Source organism: Neolamprologus brichardi, chromosome 23, assembly GCF_056152115.1.
Source record: "Neolamprologus brichardi isolate AB-2024 chromosome 23, ASM5615211v1, whole genome shotgun sequence".
Classification (NCBI taxonomy): Eukaryota; Metazoa; Chordata; class Actinopteri; order Cichliformes; family Cichlidae; genus Neolamprologus; species Neolamprologus brichardi.
Genome location: NC_142125.1, coordinates 18,589,990 through 18,612,881, shown reverse-complemented (window position 1 = coordinate 18,612,881; position 22,892 = coordinate 18,589,990). Strand labels below are relative to the sequence as shown.

At 40.7% G+C, this 22,892-nt stretch overlaps 2 protein-coding genes across 2 annotated transcripts in view; one reads left to right on the top strand and one right to left on the bottom strand.

Annotated features, from left to right (window-relative positions):
* Positions 1 to 13,735, bottom strand: part of LOC118454872 (uncharacterized) — a 30,793-nt gene extending 17,058 nt beyond the window's left edge. Inside the window, exons 1-11 of the mRNA XM_087836814.1 lie at positions 13,347 to 13,735; positions 12,180 to 12,626; positions 8,710 to 8,964; positions 8,378 to 8,626; positions 7,984 to 8,241; positions 7,202 to 7,504; positions 6,832 to 7,101; positions 6,627 to 6,710; positions 6,418 to 6,480; positions 5,914 to 5,997; positions 4,834 to 4,904 (exon numbers count right to left, since the gene is read on the bottom strand). Of these exons, the coding sequence (XP_087692940.1) occupies positions 4,834 to 4,904; positions 5,914 to 5,997; positions 6,418 to 6,480; positions 6,627 to 6,710; positions 6,832 to 7,101; positions 7,202 to 7,504; positions 7,984 to 8,241; positions 8,378 to 8,626; positions 8,710 to 8,964; positions 12,180 to 12,626; positions 13,347 to 13,591 (2,329 nt within the window). The 5' untranslated portion in view covers positions 13,592 to 13,735. The remainder of the gene's footprint in view (positions 1 to 4,833; positions 4,905 to 5,913; positions 5,998 to 6,417; positions 6,481 to 6,626; positions 6,711 to 6,831; positions 7,102 to 7,201; positions 7,505 to 7,983; positions 8,242 to 8,377; positions 8,627 to 8,709; positions 8,965 to 12,179; positions 12,627 to 13,346) is intronic.
* Positions 1,825 to 2,776, top strand: LOC148096083 (syncytin-A-like). Its single transcript, XM_087835737.1, has 2 exons — positions 1,825 to 1,884; positions 1,976 to 2,776. The coding sequence occupies exons 1-2, from the start codon at positions 1,825 to 1,827 to the stop codon at positions 2,774 to 2,776; spliced, it is 861 nt and encodes a 286-aa protein (XP_087691863.1).
* Positions 13,736 to 22,892: the final 9,157 nt, after the last annotated feature.

Here is a 22,892-nt window from a genome sequence, read left to right as displayed (position 1 = left end):
ATGACTCTGAAATTACAAAGGGAAACAATTTTGCTGATAAAGCTGCAAAAAGCAGCACCATCAAAAGAACAAAAGCAATGGCTAAAACACGGAGCAGTACTAGACACTGATGACATAATGAAAATAGCAGGAAAACCCATTCTTCCAAATCATTACACGAAACAGCTGCTCTAGTGAGCCATGGTTTAAGCCATGTCTCATCAGGAGGGATAATCTGAGGGATGGTCTTTATAATAAACCAACAATTCTACACTGTAAATTTTGAAACTTTAGCAAAAGAATATGTGAGAACATGTATGATCTGCCAAAAAAATAATACCCAAGGTAACTTAAGACCAAAAAGAGGACATTTTCTTACTCCACCTGACCCATTTCATACAATTCATATGAACTTCATTGAATTGAATGAGTGGCAGGGTTCAAAATACGCTCTAGTAATTATAGATGTTTTCTCAAAATGGCCAGAAATATACCCAGTGAAAAAAGCAGACGCAATCCCAGTTGCAAAGTGTCTATGCAACCATTTCATTCCAACATATGGAATTCCTACTCTGATAAGATCAGATAATGGAACCCATTTTGTAAATGACGTGATCAGCAAAGTATCTGAAGCACTAGGTTTCAGTTTGAAACATCATTGTGCCTACCATCCACAGAGTGCAGGATTAGTGGAGAGAACAAATGGCACTATAAAACAAAGGCTCAGGGAAACAATGGAAGAAACTGGCAGACCATGGCCAGAATGTGTAGGCCTAGTCAAGATGTGGATGAGAATAACACAAGGAAATAATAAACTGTCCCCATTTGAAATTCTACATGGGCGACCTTTTCCACTACCAGTTACTAGCGAGCCACTAGATAAATCAATAAATCAATAAATCGGATTGGATGACTCGATTGTCGATAAACAGAGTAGTTGTTTTGAACAATAAACTGCCGCAAGACTCTTTTTCACCCATTCCTTGCAGGTTGAAGCCAGGTGATTGGATCCTTGTCCGAGTACTCCAAAGGAAAAATTGGAGCTTGCCATGGTGAGAGGGTCCATACCAAGTGCTTCTGACCACTCCAACTGCCTGCAAAATAGCGGAGAGACCCTCCTGGATACATCAGAGCCACTGCAAAAAGGTTGAGGTCCCAGAGGATTCCACTTCCTCCACAGAAATCAACTAGTAGGGGAAAGTTTCACCCTCACTTGGTTGCTTCAGTGGTGAGGGGGAAGTGCTGATTGGGCGCCCGTAGGGAATTGCTCGCACTTCAACCTCCAGCCATTGGCCAACTCTAGAGTAACCAAGTGGGGCGATCGTGGCTCAAGAGTTAGGTGTTTGTCTTGTAACCGGAAGGTTGCCGGTTCGAGCCCCGGCTCGGACAGTCTCGGTCGTTGTGTCCTTGGGCAAGACACTTCACCTACCGCCTACTGGTGTTGGCCAGTGTATGAGTGTATGAATGTGAGAGTGAATGAATAGTGGAATTGTAAAGCGCTTTGAGGGGTCCCGAAAAGCGCTATATAAATGCAATCCATTATTATTATTAGTAGTAGGGTGTGACGGACCTGTACGTAGCCATGGACCCTCCTGGTTACCTTGACTACAACGCTCACCCTTACAGGACTCCAGCTGATGCCGGAAACAGCTGAACCACGAGGCAGACAGAAAAGATGGACACACGACAACTCTCACCTAAGAGACATGACGCAAGACCACATCCATCCGTGGATGAACAATGGCTGGTACCGTTATATTCACGACAGAACAAAGGCAGAATCAGCAAATACAGACTGTTATGTCTGTTCTCATATGCCCAGCACGTCGACACACCCCACACTATATGTGTTCCTGGACCAATTGCCAGGGAAGAACCACTCCATGTGTTATCAGCAAGAGAAAGGTAACAGACCCCTTGGAAACACCACAAACTGTGTCCAAACTGCAGGCCACGGAGAGGGCGCCCCTGTGAATATGAGTGGACCCTCTAATAGTACTGGGTGCAAGGAATGGCCTGGCTATGTGGACAACGGGGATATTTCATATTGCCCCCAGGCTGGACAGGAACATGTGCTCCTATATTCCTGTCAGACCACACTTTCAGGATGACCGCAGTAAACACCACTTCTACAGCACGCCGGAAAAGAAGATCAACGTTTCCTAAACTTCAACCACATGACCTGATATGGGGAAGCGACGTGCCCAAGGAATTCAAATTATGGACTACTGGAGAGAAAGTACTCCATTCATTGTTCCCCTGGGTGGGAGCTGGAAAAAACATGCTGAGGATTGAAACTCTGGACTACCGTTTTGGACGCTTCTTGAACGCTTCGTGTAAGATCAACGAACAGCAGAATCAGGAAATCGATGCATTACGGATTGCAGTGATGCAACATCAAGTAGCTCTGGACATGATATTAGCAGAGAAAGGGGGACTTTGTGTCCTGTTCAACAACACCTGCTGCACTTACATACCAGACGATGTACACTCATCAAACATGACTGACGCCCTGAACACCTTGAGACAGATCCAGCAGGCCCAAAATCAGGACTATGTAAGTGATACAAGTGACTGGTTTTCTTGGCTTTACACTGGCTCCTGGCTACAGGTGCTAAAAAGACTACTCATCGGAGTTGGGATATTTTTACTTTTATTTTGTGTCTTTGTAACATGTATTCTGCCAAGTCTAAAACTCATGATTAACCGCATAATATTTTCCACTGTTGCTGCATACATAGCCGTGACAAATGATGATGATGACTCCGACCTGTTGGAACATGAAGACTTTGTGTGATTAATGACGATGTGACAGAAAATGTAAAACAAGATGTTACATACTGATATCTCACTAAAAGTTATACGTGACAACAGGAGGAAATGTCAATAGAAAATTGTACTTAGTAGTCAGTATAATCTTTTAATAATATAAGTTTACATATGGTAGTGATAGGATGTGCGATCCTTAATAGTCTGCAAAAGCTTTGCATGCATTCCAGAGTGTTCTGGCATTCACACCCACATCCTGGGAGCATGGGAAAGGTCGTACCTTGTCTTATTGTTTTACAGTAGGATAAACGTAGCTATGTCAGTTTTAGTCTAAGTGCCCTTTTTTACATATAGATGAACTGTTGGATTTTCCAGACCAGCAGGTTAAGGGAAGTCGATGTAAGGAACAAACACCCACTGATGTATAAATAAAGACCAGGGCAGTCTCAGAGCCCTCACTCTCTTGTGCGAGCGCTCTGGTAACTGCCCTTGCTAGCAAGAAAACCTGTGTGTTTCTCCTCTCTGATTCTCTGCTGAAGAAGTGTTTTAGAATACATCTCTTGACAGCAGCAAAGACAGAATAACTCCAGCTTTGTGTCTTTTTCATTGTAGCTGAAGTCCGGGACGAATCGCGTTCCTTTTCCCTTCAATACGGATGTATTGTAATTGGTCCAGCCCAGAGTTGATCATGACCAACTGGCTAATCCACCGCCTTTCATTGTTTATACCGTCACAAAGACAAACAAACAAACATAAAAATAAAAAATCACCATCGGCCCACCGGGCAAATGTCCAGTATGCCCAACGGCCAGTACAGCTATGTGGTCAGCTGGTGGGTAACAGGCATCTCCGAAAACGTTAGAGCACATATGTGATGTCTTGATAACTCGAGCAGATATTAGAAGTTTACATAGCACCATTCTCGCATGAAAATATCTTAAAAGTTTATTTTGTGACCCAGACAGAGAAATAATTCAAACTCCGCCACTCTGTGTTCCTCCGCCACTGCCTCGTTTGAGTTTTGGACGAAATGGATTCTGGGATATTGACGAAATGCAATATCCCAGAATCCATTTCGAGCTGATTGGACACCAAAACAGCCAATCAGATTTTTTTTGCATCCAAGTCTGTGATTGGCTGGTTTTGTGGCACAAATATAACAGCGTACAGAAAGAGTTGAGCGCGCACGGGCAGAAATGTTGAAAGCGCAAGCAACACATTGCAAGCGAGCGCAAGTGCAAAAACTGAGCGACAGGGGCTATTGTGTGTGTGTGGATAATAGCAAACACTGAAATACATTTTTTGCACGCAGCAATGAATTTTGTTCACTCAAAATAAATTTCTCCTCAAAATGCAACACTTGCACCTGCAATTTTTTTTTTTTTACGCGCGCTCAATTTTTTTTACGTGCGCTCAGAATAGTGGCACAAAAATAACGCCTTAAAGATTGAGAATAATAATAATAATAATATGAAGAAGAATAAATCTGATGAATAGTAATAAGTCTGCCTCTTGGCATAGGCACACTTAATTACTAAATATACTTGAACATACTAAAATATATATTCAAATGTTTGTTATAATTTGAATATATAGTTGAAATAAATGGGCACTTAATAGAAGGGACTAACAGGAAACACTGTACACTAATCTAAACTATTCAAATGTTACCCTGTGATAATATGAAATAAAACACCAATCAGATAAAATTTTGTAATTGTAGATAGAGCTATTTTTTTCTATTTGCAGTAAATAATACAGTAAAACACAATAGATGTTTTAAACCTTGTCTTTGATCTGTTTAAGAGAAAAATATTTTTTTCTACTTACTTCCACTTAAAAATTGCTACCTTTGAATTATCCAGGCTCTCCATGACAGTGTCTCATCACTGTGCGTATGTACAGTGATGAGACACAGTTTGTATGTGAACACCCGCCCAAGTCTGCCTCTTGTGGGTTCACCAGGTCTACTTTACTCTTCCTCAGCCAATCAGCAGCACTTGTGCGAAGAACTGACATTTGTAAGACTCAGATACTCGTGTTTGTTCCTTACTTATCTTCTGAGAGAAACTACTGAAGTCGTACCTATTGATGAAGCTGCCGCCTGGATTTCCAGCATCTCCACTTTCAGTTCCTTTGTTTGCTCCCCCTCTGATCTACAACAACACAAGAAAAGCAAACTTTAAATGTGCATACATTAAATGGCATCACCTTGTATGTGAGGAGACTGATTCTGGATTTAACAGGGACCCAGTGAAGAGTATCCTGTCCTACCATCACTTTGAGACAGGATTTTAGAGATATTATGGAAGAAAGCAGTTGTGCATATTTCTTTATTATGTGCACTGAAGGACATATGCTGATCAAAAACTACTTCAAGATTCCTCACAGTGTTACTGAAGGCAGAGAAAATGCCATCCAGAGAAAGTATCTGGTTCGATATAACGTTTCTAAGATTTTTAATAACCAGTTTAATCTGAATTTAGAAGCAGGCAATTTGAGTTCATCCGGGTCTTTATGACTTTAAGACATTACTGGAGTTTAAATAATTCTTGTGTGACAACAGCAATCTAACATTAGTACAGAGCAAAGTGAGTTGGATAGTTATGCCATAGAACCTGAACAGGAGCTTTTAAAAGGTTTTTTAAAAAGCATAATTTTTTAAAAAAATCTCAGGTTTCTGCTATAGATGCTTGTCCTCGAAAACAGCTGAGTGCCTGTTTGTTTTCTGAAACTGGCCAGACGTTTGGATTCCTGTTGACGTTTGTCTGACGTTTGGATTCTGTAGCTGTGTACTTCCCTCTGCCTTCATTGATTAGTAAGCTAATTAGGAATCTGTCATAACTATTGTGAAGCAAATGAAGTTAAAAGTGACGTACCTAACAGACTTCTTAACATTTCTTTGTTTGTTTTTTCTTAAGTGCATCTTTTGTTTTTCTACTTTTTCCTCAGTACCCCTGTACTCTTTGACTGTCGTTTCTGCCACTGTATGTCTTTGATCAACTCAGAATAAAAACTGACTTAAGTGCTTGAAAGCTCGTCTCAAGGTAAAGCAAATATGTTGTTGTTATTATTTTTTAGGGCATTCTACATTCTGTGAATGATTCCTCTGAGAGTCTGAGGAGAAACTCCTTCACTGATGGAGACTGATTCATGTTGGCTCACCGCACACAATCGATGGAGGGGTTGATGGAGAGCAGCTGCAGTAACACATCAGTCGAAGCATCAGTGATCCTATTGTGACTCAGACTGTAACACAAACACAACAAGTAGCTCTAATTGATTACTGCACATTAGCTGAAATATGCATAAAATCAATGAGGTAAACTCACAGTAATGATACAACTGATATGTTTGTCACTGTGATAAAGCAAAACAAGACAATCCATTGTGTAAATGTCAGGATGACAGTCATAAAGACTCTGCAACACTTTAGAAAAAAACGATAAAAACTATGTAAACTTTGCTTTTATATAAACCACATTCTTAATTATGATATTAAAGAAAAATATCTAATTGTTATCAAACCTCTTTAACCTGATTTTACTATCTTACACTACTGACTAATATGATCACAGTATTGATGCTTTCGAGCCAATATTTTTTATCTAATGATTATCAGAGGACTGTTAAAGAATTCCTCCCTAACGATGATGAGGAGTGCTTCACCAGATCTCAAACTGCTTGTGTTCTTTGAAGGCTGCTCTGTGCACGATGTTGTTGCTGTAGAGTCTAGAAAGAGACCAAAGCAGAGAGAGCAGACGTCACTCATTGACACAGAACAACATGAATCCATGTGAGCTCAGACTGTGAATGATTCCTCTGAGAGTCTGAGGAGAAACTCCTTCACTGATGGAGACTGATTCATGTTGGCTCACCGCACACAGTCGATGGAGGGGTTGATGGAGAGCAGCTGCAGTAACACATCAGTCGAAGCATCAGTGATCTGATTGTGACTCAGACTGTAACACAAACACAACAAGTGGCTCTAAGTGATCGCTGCACATTATATTATTGTAGTGTGTTTGAACAGGCTGATGGTTATTGGTGCCTCCCAGAGAAGGATCAGTGTGTGACACTCACTCCAGGACTTGGACTTTGTGCAGATGTGTGATGAGAGGGAGCAGCAGCTGGTCAGTGAGCTGACAGTGACTGAGGTCCAGCTCTGTCAGCCCTTCACACGAGTCCAGCATCTGGACCAAAGCTCCACAGGCCCTCTGATCCAGCGTGCTGTGACTGAGATCCAGCTCTCCACCCAGGGCTCTACACAGGGACACCGCCCGCCTCACTGTGTCCCTCTCACTGTTCACAGGAACCAGAGACAGCAGCTGGACGAGGACAGTTTTACTGACTCTAAACAGAACAAACAGAGCAAAGAGAAACTATCAGGATGCAACAGCACCAGTGTGAACGAGCTTCTCTGTGGTTTAGAGTCTTCAGTGGTCTTTCCCACCTGAGGCGGACCCTGTGGAGGACAGGAAACAGCAGGTCCAGCACGCTGTCCTCCACCTCACAGTCTCGCAGGTCGAGCTGTGTGTCCCGGCTGCTGTGTGTCAGGATGGTGGAGACGGCCCTGCAGTCATCAGCAGTCAGACTCAGAGGCTCAGGCTGATCCTCCTCTGGTAGCTCCACACAGGAGGAGCAGGACAGATCCAAGCTGTGCTGCAGAGTCCTCAGCAGGCCTGACGCTGCCTCCTGCTGGACGTCACAGGCAGCACAGCAGTGGATGAACCTCAGCAGCTGATTCCTGTCAACACTGCAAGGAAAAAATGCCAAAATACCAAATGTTAAAGAGTAAATGGTAAATGGCCTGTATTTTATAGCGCTTTACTTAGTCCCTAAGGACCCCAAAGCGCTTTACACACATTCAGTCATCCACCCATTCACACACAGGTGACGGCAAGCTACATTGTAGCCACAGCTGCCCTAGGGTGTACTGGCAGAGGCGAGGCTGCCGAACACTGGTGCCACCGGGCCCTCTGACCACCACCAGTAGGCAACGGGTGAAGTGTCTTGCCCAACGATTGAGACTGTCCGAGCCGGGGCTTGAACCGGCAACCTTCCGGTTATAAGACGAACTGCCAACTCTTGAGCCACAATCGCCCCACATGTTAACAGAAATGTTAAAGAGTGTGTTGTAGATGATTTTAATGGGTCTGATTGGGCTTGTTTAGATTAACCTAGAAGATTAACCTATGTGTTCATATTACATGAAGTTTACCACCAATATCTGACCTGAGATGAGAAACTTTGTCCAGCATGAAGAGGATGGACTCTACTCCCTCTGCTGGTATGGAGGTCCACAGGAGGTTCAGTTTGACTCCGTCTCCGTGTTTGAGGATGAAGATCAGAGCAGCACAGTCCACTGAGTCCAGCTCTCTGCAGCTCAGGTTGATCACATGACCAAATGACCTCAGTAAACTGGGTACAGCGTGATTGTCATGAGCTCTGTAGAGCTCTCTGATGGAGCTCATCACAAAGCTGGGACTGGGCCTGAAAACAAACAGTTTATTTCCAACTTTGTTTAAAGGATCCATAAACTGCTGATTAAAGATGAGACAGCATTTCAAATCCTCCTGATTAAACAGCAGAAACTGTGTTTGGTAAAAGATCAAACTACATTCAGCACCTTTTAAACACAATCCTGTCCAGAAAGGGAAGCAGACGTGTGGTTTCCTCCTGTAAGAAGAGGTTCTTCCTCAGGTTCACAGTGATGGTCTGAGCTGACGACTGCTGCAGCAGATAGTAAAGAAGCTCCCAGTTCAGACAGCAGGAGGTCAGGTCTCCACCAACCTTACTCAAGAAGGACAACGTCAAGTCCTTGTCCTGGATTTCATGGAGGAGACACAGAAGCTGCTGGAAGCTCTCTTCACTCAGTCTGCAGAGATTATAAATATAAAATAAGCTTTAAAGTAAAAATTACATTTTATTTGGCCTGTGATGTTCAGGAAAGACATTTACTTGACTGTTAGAGGACCATCATGGAGCAGCAGAGTAATGAGACCCTGAGCAGGGATGCAGCTCTCAGTCAGGTCTAACCTTGCGACTGTCCAGTATCTCAGCAGGGAAGCCAAACTACTGACAGCCCTCAACAATACTCTCTGTGATGGTCGGGCTTTCTTAGGCACAAGAGAAAGCTCTTCAACAGCCACTGGACAGACCACTCTGCCTCTTCTTACCCACTGAAACAGGAGCAAGGACATGTCGATGGAAAGCCTGAAGATCAAAGAGACAAAAGAGCAGAAATGATGAATACCAAGAACCAAAGATTCAAAGTGAACAGCAGGTAAATGGTGTTAGAAGAACAAGAGAGTCATGATTTCACTTCCTGCCTCAGACTGTGTAGTTGTGTTGTGTGTCTGAGAGCTTGAGAGAGGGTCCTGGTAGAGGACCCGAGCTCGAAGGATAAAGATTGCCCTGCAGGAGCGAGAGGGGATTTTTTTTTTCATATATATTCTCCCAAAAATTATGCAGTTCAGTTTTCAACAGTTTAGGTGAGGGGGTTGAAGGTGTGGTATACTCAGAATATAACAATCCATCCCCAATACATTTTGTAGTGGTTTATTTCTAATAATAAGCATTTTTTTCAATATGACAGCCCGTATCTCTGAAATTGTCACTCAAAGAACTGACAATCACATCATGCTTTCTTTAACATTGTTTTTTTTTTCCCCAAACTTCTAATTTTTCAGTATGCAAGCAGGCAGCTTGGTGCTACTTGCTGCAGGAGGCTGGATCTTTGGATGTCTAGAGGTCAATCAGTAATGAAGGCGCAACAGGACAGTGGTGTTGAAACCCCCACAACCCTGAAATGGACAAGCGGAAGAACATGGATAGCATCTTATCCTTTTAACTACCACACCAAGAAAAATGAAATGGAAAAGTTTTTGTTTGCATTTCTCATTGACTTGGGTGAGTAATAACCACAACCACTTGTACTTTTTTTTCAATAGACTCTATAGTTTTTTAAATACCAAATGGTTGAGATGTCTCTTAATGGTTTACGTATAAAATGTAATTCAAGTCATTGGATATAGTTTATTTCTAGTAGAATGCGACTGAACTTTGCTGGTTTTCATTCCTTCAAAGGATAATTTTGTATTGAATAACAAAATATTGCATTTAAAAAAATGATTCAGAACAAAAATACTCATATTTGTCCCTCTGATTAAATGCTAGTGCAAGTTCTGAAACTTCAGGGAGGGTGGGAGCAACATTAAAGTTCATGGATTCCCCTTGATATAGCAGCAAGTCGTGGATTTAAAGCACCACTTATCTTGTTTGTTGGCAATATAAACTGAAACTGAGCTATAGGCGGAGAGACCCAGCCCTTTTGCTTTTCTGGGAGAGAGTTCTGTAACTCTGTCTGCAAAATACAGTAAATAATGACCAATGTTGGGCAATTAATTATGTAGTTACTTCTTCAGAAAAGTAACTGAGTTATGCAAACAACAAAGTTTCTTGCAGCTTCTTTACCTAAAAATGCAGCCAAGGCGTTTTTTTAAATAAACATTTCAAACTATTTACTGAACAATCAGCTTTTCTGCATCAAATTTGATGCCACACAAATTATTTGTGCCACTCCAAAAAATAATTTCTGTCCACTATGAGATAAAGGAGAACAACAGCCTGATACCTGCAGGCCTGACAACAGGAGATGTATCACTCCTGTAACACCTGTAACATTCAGCAGTCGCCTCATTGTTCTGACACACACACACAACAAAACTACTGAATACACTACACACTCACTTCACAAGATTTGTGCTAAACGTCGCAAATCTCTCACATCTCAAAACACCGCCGTCACTCCTAAAACCTCCCCCCTTCCTAAACAACTAAATGCCATGTTGCCATATCATTTTTTGATTAGTCGACATGGTACTTTTTTCCACTAGTAGGAAAGGGTTTTTTTGGTTTTGTTTTTGCTCATAGGCGGAGAGCGCTTTTGAGCGTTTTCCTTATAAAACGCTGTTTTTACCGTTTCTTCAGTAAATATAAACAACAATAGTATTCAGGAAGAAAACCAAACATTGCATATATTTTTATCATAACTCTGGTTTTACGTGGCCTATCAACACAATTTAAAAACTGGTATAAAGTCCACACTTTTTCCATCAATTTTTCCTTCTGTCTTGCTCACTTCTCCAATGGTTGTGCACGTTGTCATTAACGTGGCTTCACTCCACATCAGCCACGCCACTTTGCTAGCTAAAACACCAGTGTTGGCACATAAGGACGCTGTCATAGCCTGTCAATGACGTTAATTAGCTGCGTAAATATGAATGTGAATCGCATCACTGGCTGGAGCAGCCAGTCAACGGTCACTTACTGACTCACACTGCAGGACAGAATGAATTGTTAATGTATTTATTTTGATTTCAATTCAGGTTAGATTTTTTTTTGTTCGCAATGCAGATTTTCTGTGCGCGGAGACCGTGCCAGTGGTGCGCGATTGCGCATGTGCGCAACTTAGAGGGAACATTGCTCATGAATCAGCCACAGGAGCACATGGTCTTGAGCCATAGAATTGTTTAGCGTCTGTCTAGTAATTGTGACACATTAAATTATAATTTTGACAGTTTGCAATATTCATTTACCAGCTAGTGCCATTTAATTAAAAAGGAATTATTATTATTATTTTATTATCATAGGTGATAATCATGATTTCCATAGGTTTACTTTTTATTTTTACAATATTTACTAATGTTAACTCAGAAAGTTAAAAATTTTCTGAGTATTTATTCAGGAAATTATTGAGGAAATTCTTTCAGCATATTCTTGCTGTGCTAACACTTAATGTGATTTATTAACAGCAATTTATAAGGAAAATGGGTCCAGTAGATTGATTTTATGGCAAATAATTAATTTTAATAACATTTATGTTAATGTTTGAATTAGCAAAATAAAGTGAAAACTTAACCATTTGCTTGAGAACTTTCTGAAGAAATTTTAAACGTTTAATTTCTTTTTTTTCCTGTCAAGTCAAATACTTCTGTTCACTAAATTCTCTAACACTATCATATGTCAAAATTATTACTATTCTTAGGTACCAAAGTTTAATCAAAAACTTTGCAACAACAAATTTAGTTTTTTGGTTTGGAGAACTTCTTTATTTTAGATCTTGTTGTCCTGATTCATCTGAGATTTATAGAAAATATGAAACTTCATAGCAACAAACAGCTGAACAAGTCAGTGAAACACAGTGGTGAACTGAGCACTTTTCCCTCTGAAATATGACAGCGTCTGAATACATTTACAATATGATCCATGTAGAAGTCACAAATATGAAGCTGATGACAAACAAACAGCACAAGACAAAATGATCACTTTACCATTTATGGAGCTTCAAATACGATACTTCCATTGCTCCTTTTACAGCACATATTTTCTTACAGATATTTGACTCATGTGAAGAAGATTTCATTTACCTGAGCTGTGAGATATAAGGCAGACACTGCAGGAAACTCTTCACTTCACTCTCTTCATGTGAGCAGCCTGTCAGCTTCACCTGTTTCTTCTCTGGTTGGAGTTTCAGCACTTCCAGGAGGATGGAGGTCTTTCTCTCTGAGAGGTTTATGGACCAGACTGCAGGAGCTGACTGGAAAACTGACTGTAATGATGGAAGGACACTCAAGCCTGTTTTAGTCTCACAGTCCTTCATATGGGAGAACAGATCCAGCAGGAGATCACACTGACATTTCTTAATATAATCATCACCTATGTATCTCTTATTAAAAGGGAATGTTTGATATGTGCACACTGATGATAACAGCTCCAGTATCTTCTCTCCTGTCTGCTGTTGTCTCTCTGCTGCTGCACAGAACAGATTCACAAAGAACCTGATTTTTTCTTTGTGTGGCCACCAAGCATCAACACTGGAACGATATGAAGGAAACGTTTAGTGATGATTAGATCTAAGGTGCATAAATAAAACCACAAACTACTAATGGACTTCATTTTGTCCATTTCCGTCCTGTAATAATGAAACTCCAGGTTAAACACATCTTCCATGACAGCAGCTTTAAACAGGACTGACTTGTCAGCACTGAGCTACGTTCTTCTTCTTCTTCACATCATTTCATGATTCTGCTGCAGGTCAAACATGCAAGTTTCCATCAAACACATGTGTGCACTCCAACACTCTCCTCTCTGCTGCATGAGCTCAGTCACATGCTCACCTTCATTCACACAACTTACATCAGCTTATTGAATTTAACATGAAATCAAATAATTTCTTCACCTATCAAATCTAAATCAAATTCAACCTTTCTGATGAGAAACTTCTTTACTTTAGATCCTGTTTCATCTGAGATTTATAGAAAATATGAAACTTCATAGCAACAAACAGCTGAACAAGTCAGTGAAACACAGTGGTGCACTGAGCACGTTTCCCTCTGAAATATGACAGAGTCTGAATACATTTACAATATGATCCATGTAGATAAAGTCACAAATATGATGCTGATGACAAACAAACAGCACAAGATAAAATCATCACTTTACAACTTATGGAGCTTCAAATATTTCCATCACTTCTTTTCATAGCACATCTTTACTTATAGATATTTGACTCATGTGAAGAAGATTTCATTTACCTGAGCTGTGTGATATAAGGCAGACACTGCAGGAAACTCCTCACTTCACTCTCTTCATGTGAGCAGCCTGTCAGCTCCACTTGTTTCTTCTCTGGTTGGAGTTTCAGCACTTCCAGGAGGATGGAGGTCTTTCTCTCTGAGAGGTTTATGGACCAGACTGCAGGAGCTGACTGGAAAACTGACTGTAATGATGGAAGGACACTCAAGCTTGTTTTAGTCTCATAGTCCTTCACGTCAGAGCACATATCCAGGAGGAGATAGCACTGATATTTCTCCAAATCATCATCATCATCATCAATGGCAACAAAAGGGAATTTATCAAATCTGCACACTGATGATAACAGCTCCAGTATCTTCTCTCCTGTCTGCTGTCTCTCTCTGCTGCTGCACAGAACAGATTCACAAAGAACCTGATTTCTTCATCTGAATCCTCAAAATCAACACTGGAACAATAAGAAGGAAACATTTAGTGATGATTTGATCTCAGCTGCATAAAAACAAACACACACTACTGATGGACTCCATCTCGTCCTTCCTGTACATAATGAAGCTCCATGTTAAACACATCTTCCATCAGAGCAGCTGAACACTGTTTTACACTCTTACAACACAAACACTCATCCTGCTCTAACACATCTGCTACATCTGCAGGTGGACACACAAAGTGATGAAGACTCTCTGCTGTCTGAAATCTTCATCTGCTGCTCACTAAAGAGCTGCTACCATCATCATCATGCTCAGTAAAGTTCAACAAAGTCAGGAGATAAAGTGCAGCTTCATGTAACTCATTCATCTACTGAGTTACTTCACTGTAAGGCTCATTGAGTTTGATTTCATGTTGTTTCCATGGCACTGATCAGTTGAAGTATAAAGGATGTATCACGCTGTATCACTGCAGCATAGAGATGTGTGCCAGAGGTGTGGTCTTTGGCTTCGCTGCAGGGCAATGCTGTGGAGGCTGAAGGGGCAGCTCAGCACTATTTTTACAGCACATATTTTCTTACAGATATTTGACTCATGTGAAGAAGATTTCATTTACCTGAGCTGTGAGATATAAGGCAGACACTGCAGGAAACTCCTAATTTTACTCTTTTTGTGAGTGTATTGTGTCAGCTCCACTTGTTTCTTCTCTGGTTGGAGTTTCAGCACTTCCAGGAGGATGGAGGTCTTTCTCTCTGAGAGGTTTATGGACCAGACTGCAGGAGCTGAAAAAACTGACTGTAATGATGGAAGGACACTCAAACCTGTTTTAGTCTCACAGTCCTTCAAATGGGAGCACAGATCCAACAGGAAGTCTGATTGATATTTCTTCATATCGTCATTTATGTATGTATCATCAAAAGGGAATGTTTGATATGTGCACACTGATGATAACAGCTCCAGTATCTTCTCTCCTGTCTGCTGTTGTCTCTCTGCTGCTGCACAGAACAGATTCACAAAGAACCTGATTTTTTCTTTGTGTGGCCACCAAGCATCAACACTGGAACGATAAGAAGGAAACGGTTAGTGATGATTAGATCTAAGGTGCATAAATACAACCACACACTCACTATAGAGCTGCTACCATCATCATCATCATCATCATGCTCAGTAAAGGTCAACAAAGTCAGGAGATAAAGTGCAGCTTCATGTAACTCATTCATTTACTGAGTTACTTCACTGAAGGACTCATTGAGTTTGCCTTTATGTTGTTTCCATGGCGATGATGGATTCAGGTGTAAAGGATGTTTCTGGCTGTATCACTGCAGCATTGAGATGGTTCACAGCTGCTTTGATTTTGAAGCTGCTCTCATTTTCAAAAAGCCACAAACAGTTTGAACCTTGACTTTAAACATTTGATGTCACGTTGTTGTTGTTTAAAGAGCAGCTTTAAACAGAACTGACTTGTTAGCACTGAGCTACGTTCTTCTTCTTCTTCTTCACATCATTTCATGATTCTGCTGCAGGTCAAACATGCAAGTTTCCATCAAACACATGTGTGCACTCCAACACTCTCCTCTCTGCTGCATGAGCTCAGTCACATGCTCACCTTCATCCACACAACTTACATCAGCTTATTGAATTTAACATGAAATCAAATAATTTCTACACCTATCAAATTTAAATCAAATTCAACGTTTCTGATGAGAACTTCTTTATTTTAGATCCTGTTTCATCTGAGATTTATAGAAAATATGAAACTTCATAGCAACAAACAGCTGAACAAGTCAGTGAAACACAGTGGTGCACTGAGCACGTTTCCCTCTGAAATATGACAGCGTCTGAATACATTTACAATATAATCCATGTAGATAAAGTCACAAATATGAAGCTGATGACAAACAAACAGCACAAGACAAAATCATCACTTTACAACTTATGGAGCTTCAAATATTTCCATCACTTCTTGTCACAGCACATCTTTACTTATAGATATTTGACTCATGTGAAGAAGATTTAATTTACCTGAGCTGTGAGATATAAGGCAGACACTGCAGGAAACTCCTAATTTTACTCTTTTTATGAGTGTATTGTGTCAGCTCCACTTGTTTCTTCTCTGGTTGGAGTTTCAGCACTTCCAGGAGGATGGAGGTCTTTCTCTCTGAGAGGTTTATGGACCAGACTGCAGGAGCTGAAAAAACTGACTGTAATGATGGAAGGACACTCAAGCCTGTTTTAGTCTCATAGTCCTTCATATGCGAGCACAGATCCAACAGGAAGTCTGATTGATATTTCTTCATATCGTCATTTATGTATGTATCATCAAAAGGGAATGTTTGATATGTGCACACTGATGATAACAGCTCCAGTATCTTCTCTCCTGTCTGCTGTTCTCTCTCTGCTGCTGCACAGAACAGATTCCCAAAGAACCTCATTCTGTCTTCATCTGATGTCTTTGTATCAACACTGGAACAATAATAGGGAAAAATTCAGTGATGAACACATCTTCCATCAGAGCAGCTGAACACTGTTTTACACTATTGCTACACAAACACTCATCCTGCTCTAACACATCTTCTACATCTGCAGGTGGACACACAAAATGATGAAGACTATTGCCTGAAATTTACATCTGCTGCTCACTATAGAGCTGCTACCATCATCATCATGCTCAATGTTTTGTTCCCTCTGCTGCTCTATTGATGAGATTCATCAAGAGATCAGAAAAATCTTTAAAGTCAGAGTTTTAATTCAATGTAATAATTTCTGAATGACACATTCGAAGTTAAAGACAGATGAAATATAGATGTGGGCATAACTAGATAATTATGCATATAAGCAGTATACCTGAGTGAGTGGATGTTGGGTAAACACTGTAAGAGAAACTCGCTGACAGATTGGTCAACGGAACTTCTGTGATCCCAGTGGAGGCAGACTTTAACCTTCTCTGCACTTTTCTGCAGGACTTTTCCAGCTCGGTTATAGAGTTGTGGCTGACTGTTTACTGAAAGGTGCAGCTGGTTTTCAGCAAAGTAAAGTAAGCTGATGTAATCCACCTCCACCTCGCTGAGAAGACAAATGGTCCAAAGCTGCCATGATAACTGGGAACTGGAAATTTATTGGAGAGCTTCATATTAATTGACAAGTAATGAGATGTTAACAACCATCAAGTCTCTTGACAGTTGTTTTAAAACAAAAAAAAAGCCAAGAAAATAAGAGTCCACAAAATAGGTAAGTATGTTTGTTATTGCCTAAACTGAATTAAAATGTTTGCTTTTTTCATTCTAGTTTCCACATCTCAACACCAAGACTCAACTGCAAGAGTCTGCATAGACAACTCAGATTCACCACAAGTGTGCTGTTAACATGTACAGGCAGGGGTGTCCAAATCCAGGCCTCGAGGGCTGGTGTCCTGCAAGTTTTACATGTGTCCTTGATCCAACATAGCTGATTTTAATGGCTAAATTCCTCCTCAACATGTCTTTAAGTTCTCCAGGCCTGGTAATGAATTAATCATTTTATTCAGGTGTGTTGACCCAGGGTGATATCTAAAACCTGCAGGATACTGGCCCTTGAGGCCTGAAGTTGGACTCCCCTAGGGTACAGACTAATGCACAGAACTTTAGTTTGTACTTTGTAATTTTTGCTTACCCTTAGTTTGGCCACTGACTTAAAAATCTGCAATCTTGTGTTATGATCCTTGGTCAGTCTTTTTTTTTTTTTTTTTTTTTTTTTTAGGCACACTAACATATTTAATGTATCAATAGTTAATTATTGTTTCACAGAGAGTTAGAAAAATATTCTTAATATTATTATCCTGATATCACTTGAACGTTTCCCCCAAGTTCTTATGCTCATCTTAGGCAACCATCTTATAAAAAACTGTTATTTGGGGAACAACGAGACAACCTTTAAAAGAGGAATAGTTTTACAAGTGGAGCTCACTTACTTTTTTCTCCTCCTTATCTTTTCCTGTCAATCTTTTCACTAACTCTGCATTTGGATAGGGTCAGTGTCACTACGGGTAGCATGAGGAGATACCTGGAACCTGCAAAGGTTGCACAGATAGTCTAGCTTCTCCAGGATTGCACATCAATATGTGCCATTCCCAAAAGGTTTTCTGTGTCTCCCAGGTGAGTCCCAAGTTCACAGAGAAGATTCCAAGAGTTAGGTAGTTACCTAGGAGAGCTGGACAGGACCCTAGAAGGTCCTTAACCCATCTGCAGGACTGGAATCTGCTCCTTTTTGCAAGGAGAAACAGGATGAAGACTGCTAGTGCCCTAGATAAATAACCTCCACCAGGGCCCTGGAGGGAATGTCTCTGACCAAACAAACAATCAGAAATAGACCTCAGGGCCTGAAATCATCTAGTGGGCCTTACTGCCTGGCACCAAGAACCCACTTGCCATCTGCTACTGGTGCCCTGTTATTTTCAAAGATGGGAGCAGTATCACCCTGAGCACATATGACAAACATGAAGGGGTCTGGAGAAGCTGTGGAGAACATTATGCTGTTTGTAACTTCGTTCAGAATGACCGGTTTGGTGGTGGGTCAGAAATGATCTGCACAACCCTCTATAGGCTAGGCAACTACACCCTGACTACCACAAGGTATCAGGATGAAACTCCTGAACCCAATGTCAGACCCCGCATTGGTGCACTGGGTCCTGGGCTCCTCCTTCTGTACGACAACATCCAGTTTCATGTGGCAAAAAAGAAGCATGGAGACCTTCAGACTTACAGCAAGTTAATTTAAGTAGATTTTATGTGACCTTTAGCTTATATTCATAAAATTAAGGAGTGATTTTAGCTCGTCTACCTCAGAGAATGTTTTCTAGTATTAAAAGTCAGAAAATGTCAAAAAGTCTACAGATATTTAGATTAAACAAACATGTAAACTATATGTTCTTACTTACCTTTGGAGTTTGCTCAGACATCCTAGTAATGGTCTTATTCCTTGTTTTGATACTTTTGTCTTTTCCAGGTTCAACTGTATTTTCCTCTTCTTACTCTGGCTGATTATATAGGACACAGCATAGCATTGCTGAGGATCGAGAGCCTCCCCACTCAGATCAAGACAGTAGTCCAGTTTATCCAGAAGATAAACACAGGCTTTAGCAGACTGAGACTCATAGAGACACTGACATAAGAACAGCAAGTCTATTTCACAGTCCTCAGTGTCACTACGATCTACAAAGGTGGTCACCAAGTGTTTGAAGAACCAGCCAGATGTTTCTCTGAGCTGCTGAGAAGGAATCAGACTTTCTAGCAAACCAGTGTTTTTATCATTTAACAGTCCACACAAAAAGGGGACTAAGTGTTTCATGTGTTTGATGTCATCAGTCAGACACTGTTGGACAACACTTCTGGTCCGTTCTGGATCCTTCAAGACCCACAGTGCCGCAAAAAACTCTTGAACAGTGTAGTGGAGAAAGGCACACAAGGGTTTCTTTGCAGTTGAGCTGACTTGAGATACACTCCTGCTCAAAAAAGCTAAATAAGCACAGCTTTCTAATTTGGGCAGTGATTTCGGGTTCACATTTTTTCCTTCTGTCGCACAAAAAGCAGCCTCAGATAAAGACAGTACTGCATCCCATTTTGTGCTTTCATTTTCAGATGTCTTGCAAACATTTCTCTGAATGCAGAAATTGAGGATATTGAGGTATATTTCGGTAACTGTGCAGGGATGTGGAGAGAACTCTGAGCCCTCAAAACTAAAGCAGGCAACCACCATCAGGGCGTACATGGGGACGTGGCAAAGAGAGAATAACTCCAAGTTACACAAAACTTTGTTGAAGTGTTCCTCACTCAGATTGTTAGATAAGTATTCTCTGAAGCCCTGCTCACTGAAGCCTTTCACTTCCACTCTGAGACAGTCCCAACCTAACAGGAAGTCTGCTGACTCCACCTCTGGTCTGCAGGTGATGATGATCTTTGCTTCAGGTAGAAGGTTCTTCTGTATGAGCTTAAACACCACAGAAGTAGAGGGGATATCTGTAACGCCATCAAAAATGATTGTAACACTGTCAGCATTATTCTTTAAATCCTCTAAGACCTCATCTTTGCCTTCATCTGGTTCATTGAACACACTGAAGAGAAGATCCTCCAGTTTATGGACCTCTGTGATGTTGGGTGTTTCTCTCATATCAAAGTAAAACATGTAATCTAGATCCTTGTTGTCTTTCTCTGACCATAGTTTCAACATCTGATGGACCACAGCCGTTTTCCCAATTCCAGGTTTTCCTACCAAAATGATTTTTCTTTTATACGTTTTCAGCAGTTCACTGGGGGAAGTTTCCTGTTTGTCCTCAGGTATGTAGGCCTTTAGTTTTTTAGTACGAACCTTCCTGCTTTTCTTGATCTTTGACTTTTTTATTTTGGATGGTGAAGCCTGTCCTTGTGTGTCTAACACAAGTGAAGTGTACGACAAAGATGTCTCCTTGTTGAACAGGACTGCTTTACTTTGGATCCATGATCTTTCTGAAATCTTCTGAGTTTCTGATTTCAGCTTTTGCTGGTATCTGTGGCACGGACTGGGGCCTGAAAGTAAGGAGAAATTAATAAAAAAGTAATTTAGTGATTTAACTCATGTGTCACTGAACAACACTGCATTTTAAATGAGTGTGTTCACATGAAATTATGCCACGGACTTCAGTTTGTTTAAAAATACCTTGTAAATATGTTACATCCATGTTGGTGTCCTCCTTGAAGGAAAAGCAGCTGATCCAGTAGTTCAGGTCAAATTTGTCTTTCAAAGAAGAGTCTGTCTCTGTATTTTCCAGAACAGACTGTGAGCTTTCTGTGGATCTCTTTATTGTTATGTCAATAATCCTGAGAAACTCATAGCAAGCTGCTTCCCCTTTTTTATGACAGAGTCCACAGTTCTGCTTTTGTCAAAGTCGCTACCCTCTGTCTTTATATCACTGGCTTCTTCCTCTGAGAAAACTCCTCTCTGGTACAGATTCTCCACAATCACAGTAGTGAGCCCCTTTAATGTTCTCACCAGGTTGACGTACTCCACTGCTGACTGAGATGTACAAGCTATGTTTTCTTTATTTCCTGGATTTAAACAAAATATATTTCATTTCAAAGATTCAGACTATTAAATATAAAGCATGCCAAAAGAAACAGACTTGATCTCCACCCAACACTAATTTACCTTAGATTGGTGTCCCACTGATCACATCCTGTGTCAAACAAGCTGGTTTAAAGTGGGGAGGGACTAAAACTGCATTTAAAACAAACACACACACAACTGCTTAATTTTAAATTATTAATTAAGAATGATTGTAGAATTTTCTTTTCCACAGTTTTATTTCATGCTTAATTATTGAGCCACTGTTTTATTTTTGATGTTGCTTTTGATCCTAGCACTGCTCGGCTTTGTTTTAAATTGATGTGTCAAGTGCACTTATAATTTATCTTCAGGCTTTGACTTTTTTCCCCTGTGTCTATTGATTTTATATTCTTTGTTCATTGCATGTTTTGTTTTTTGTTTTTTTGCAAATAAACTTGCAACTCTGGTTTTTAAAGTGCTATGCATTTTCTCATTTTACATCCTCACTACTTACTCAGCACACTGCGAGTCTTAGTGACTTGCGTAGTAATCTCTTTAAACGTCTGTGTCACATGCTCATGTCAATGATTATTTATTAATTCACTCATTTATTTGTTCTGGACTGTTAACAGCTCAGCCATTCTTCAGCAAGATCTACACTGATGTTGGAAACTTACTCCAAATCTATGCCATACATGTTATATTTTTTTTATGAACCATATTCATCGCAACTCCGTTTTTTAAACCTTTTATGCTTTAAGCTGAATTTATATTAACTCCATTTTACAATCATCCAGTTAAGAATATATGGTTTCTTAAAAGATTCAAGATATTTGTCACATGCATAGTTATATGAGTACAACACGCAGTGAAATGAAATGTTTCCGGAAATGCTCTTCAATTATGCATAAAGAGGACATTATATACAGTAAGTAGTGAATTATATACATTAAGTTCTGGTTTAGGACTCGGATGGCCTGAGGGTAGAAGATCCTCTTGAGCCTCCCCGTTTTTTGCTCGGATGGTGCAGACGGAATCTTCTGCCTGATTGCAGAAGTTGGAACAGTTTGTTGCTGTGATGGGATAGGTCCTTTAATATCTGAACTGTTCTGGACCAACATCTCCTGGTGTAAATGTCTTGTAGGGATGGGAGAGCATTGCCGCATTGATCACTCTCTGAATAACTTTTTGGTCCTTAACACAGCTATTCACATACCAGGATGTGATTGTCTGTGTGAGGATGCTCTCCACAGTACCTGCATAGAAAATCCTGTGGATCACTGGAGAGACCCCGAACTTCCTCAGTTGTCAAAGATGGTACAGGCGCTGCCTAGCCTTTTTGGACTGGACCTGAATGGTAATGGAGAAATGGTAAATGGTAAATGGCCTGTATTTGTATAGCGCTTTACTAGTCCCTAAGGACCCCAAAGCGCTTTACACAGTCATCCACCCATTCACACACACACATTCACACACTGGTGATGGTAAGCTACATTGTAACCACAGCCACCCTGGGGCACACTGACAGAGGCGAGGCTGCCGGACACTGGCGCCACCGGGCCCTCTGACCACCACCAGTAGGCAACGGGTGAAGTGTCTTGCCCAAGGACACAACGACCAAGACTGTCCAAGCCGGGGCTCAAACCAGCAACCTTCCGATTACAAGGCGAACTCCCAACTCTTGAGCTATGATCTAGAAGATGAGAGTTCTGCAAGTTAGGTACATGTAAACAGTTGTGCCTGAAACAAGTGACTACAAGGGTTTAGTAAATGAGAAGCAGCTATACTCCCCGTGTGTGGTTCAGTGATTCCATTTTTGTTTTTTGAAGATGCAACATTATTTTGGCAATGAGGACGTTTAGGGGGAAGGAAGTGGGCAATTGGACACACAAAAAAAGAACAAAGTGATAGGAGTCAGTTACAGATTTCGCTAGCTTTCAATGAATGCAAGAGTTTTCCACTGAAAATAGAAGGCAGTAATTTGAAGCGGAAAATGGCTATAATTGGCATGGTAGCAGCATTCGATCCAAAGAATCAGACTTGGGATGAGCATATGGAAATACTCAAGCA

Bases quoted from the DNA above. Each gene is read 5' to 3' on its own strand.
- LOC148096083 (XM_087835737.1), top strand. From the start codon at position 1,825: ATGTGTTCCTGGACCAATTGCCAGGGAAGAACCACTCCATGTGTTATC. The intron at 1,885-1,975 runs GTAACAGACCCC...ACCCTCTAATAG, and splicing joins GTGTTATCAGCAAGAGAAAG to TACTGGGTGCAAGGAATGGC.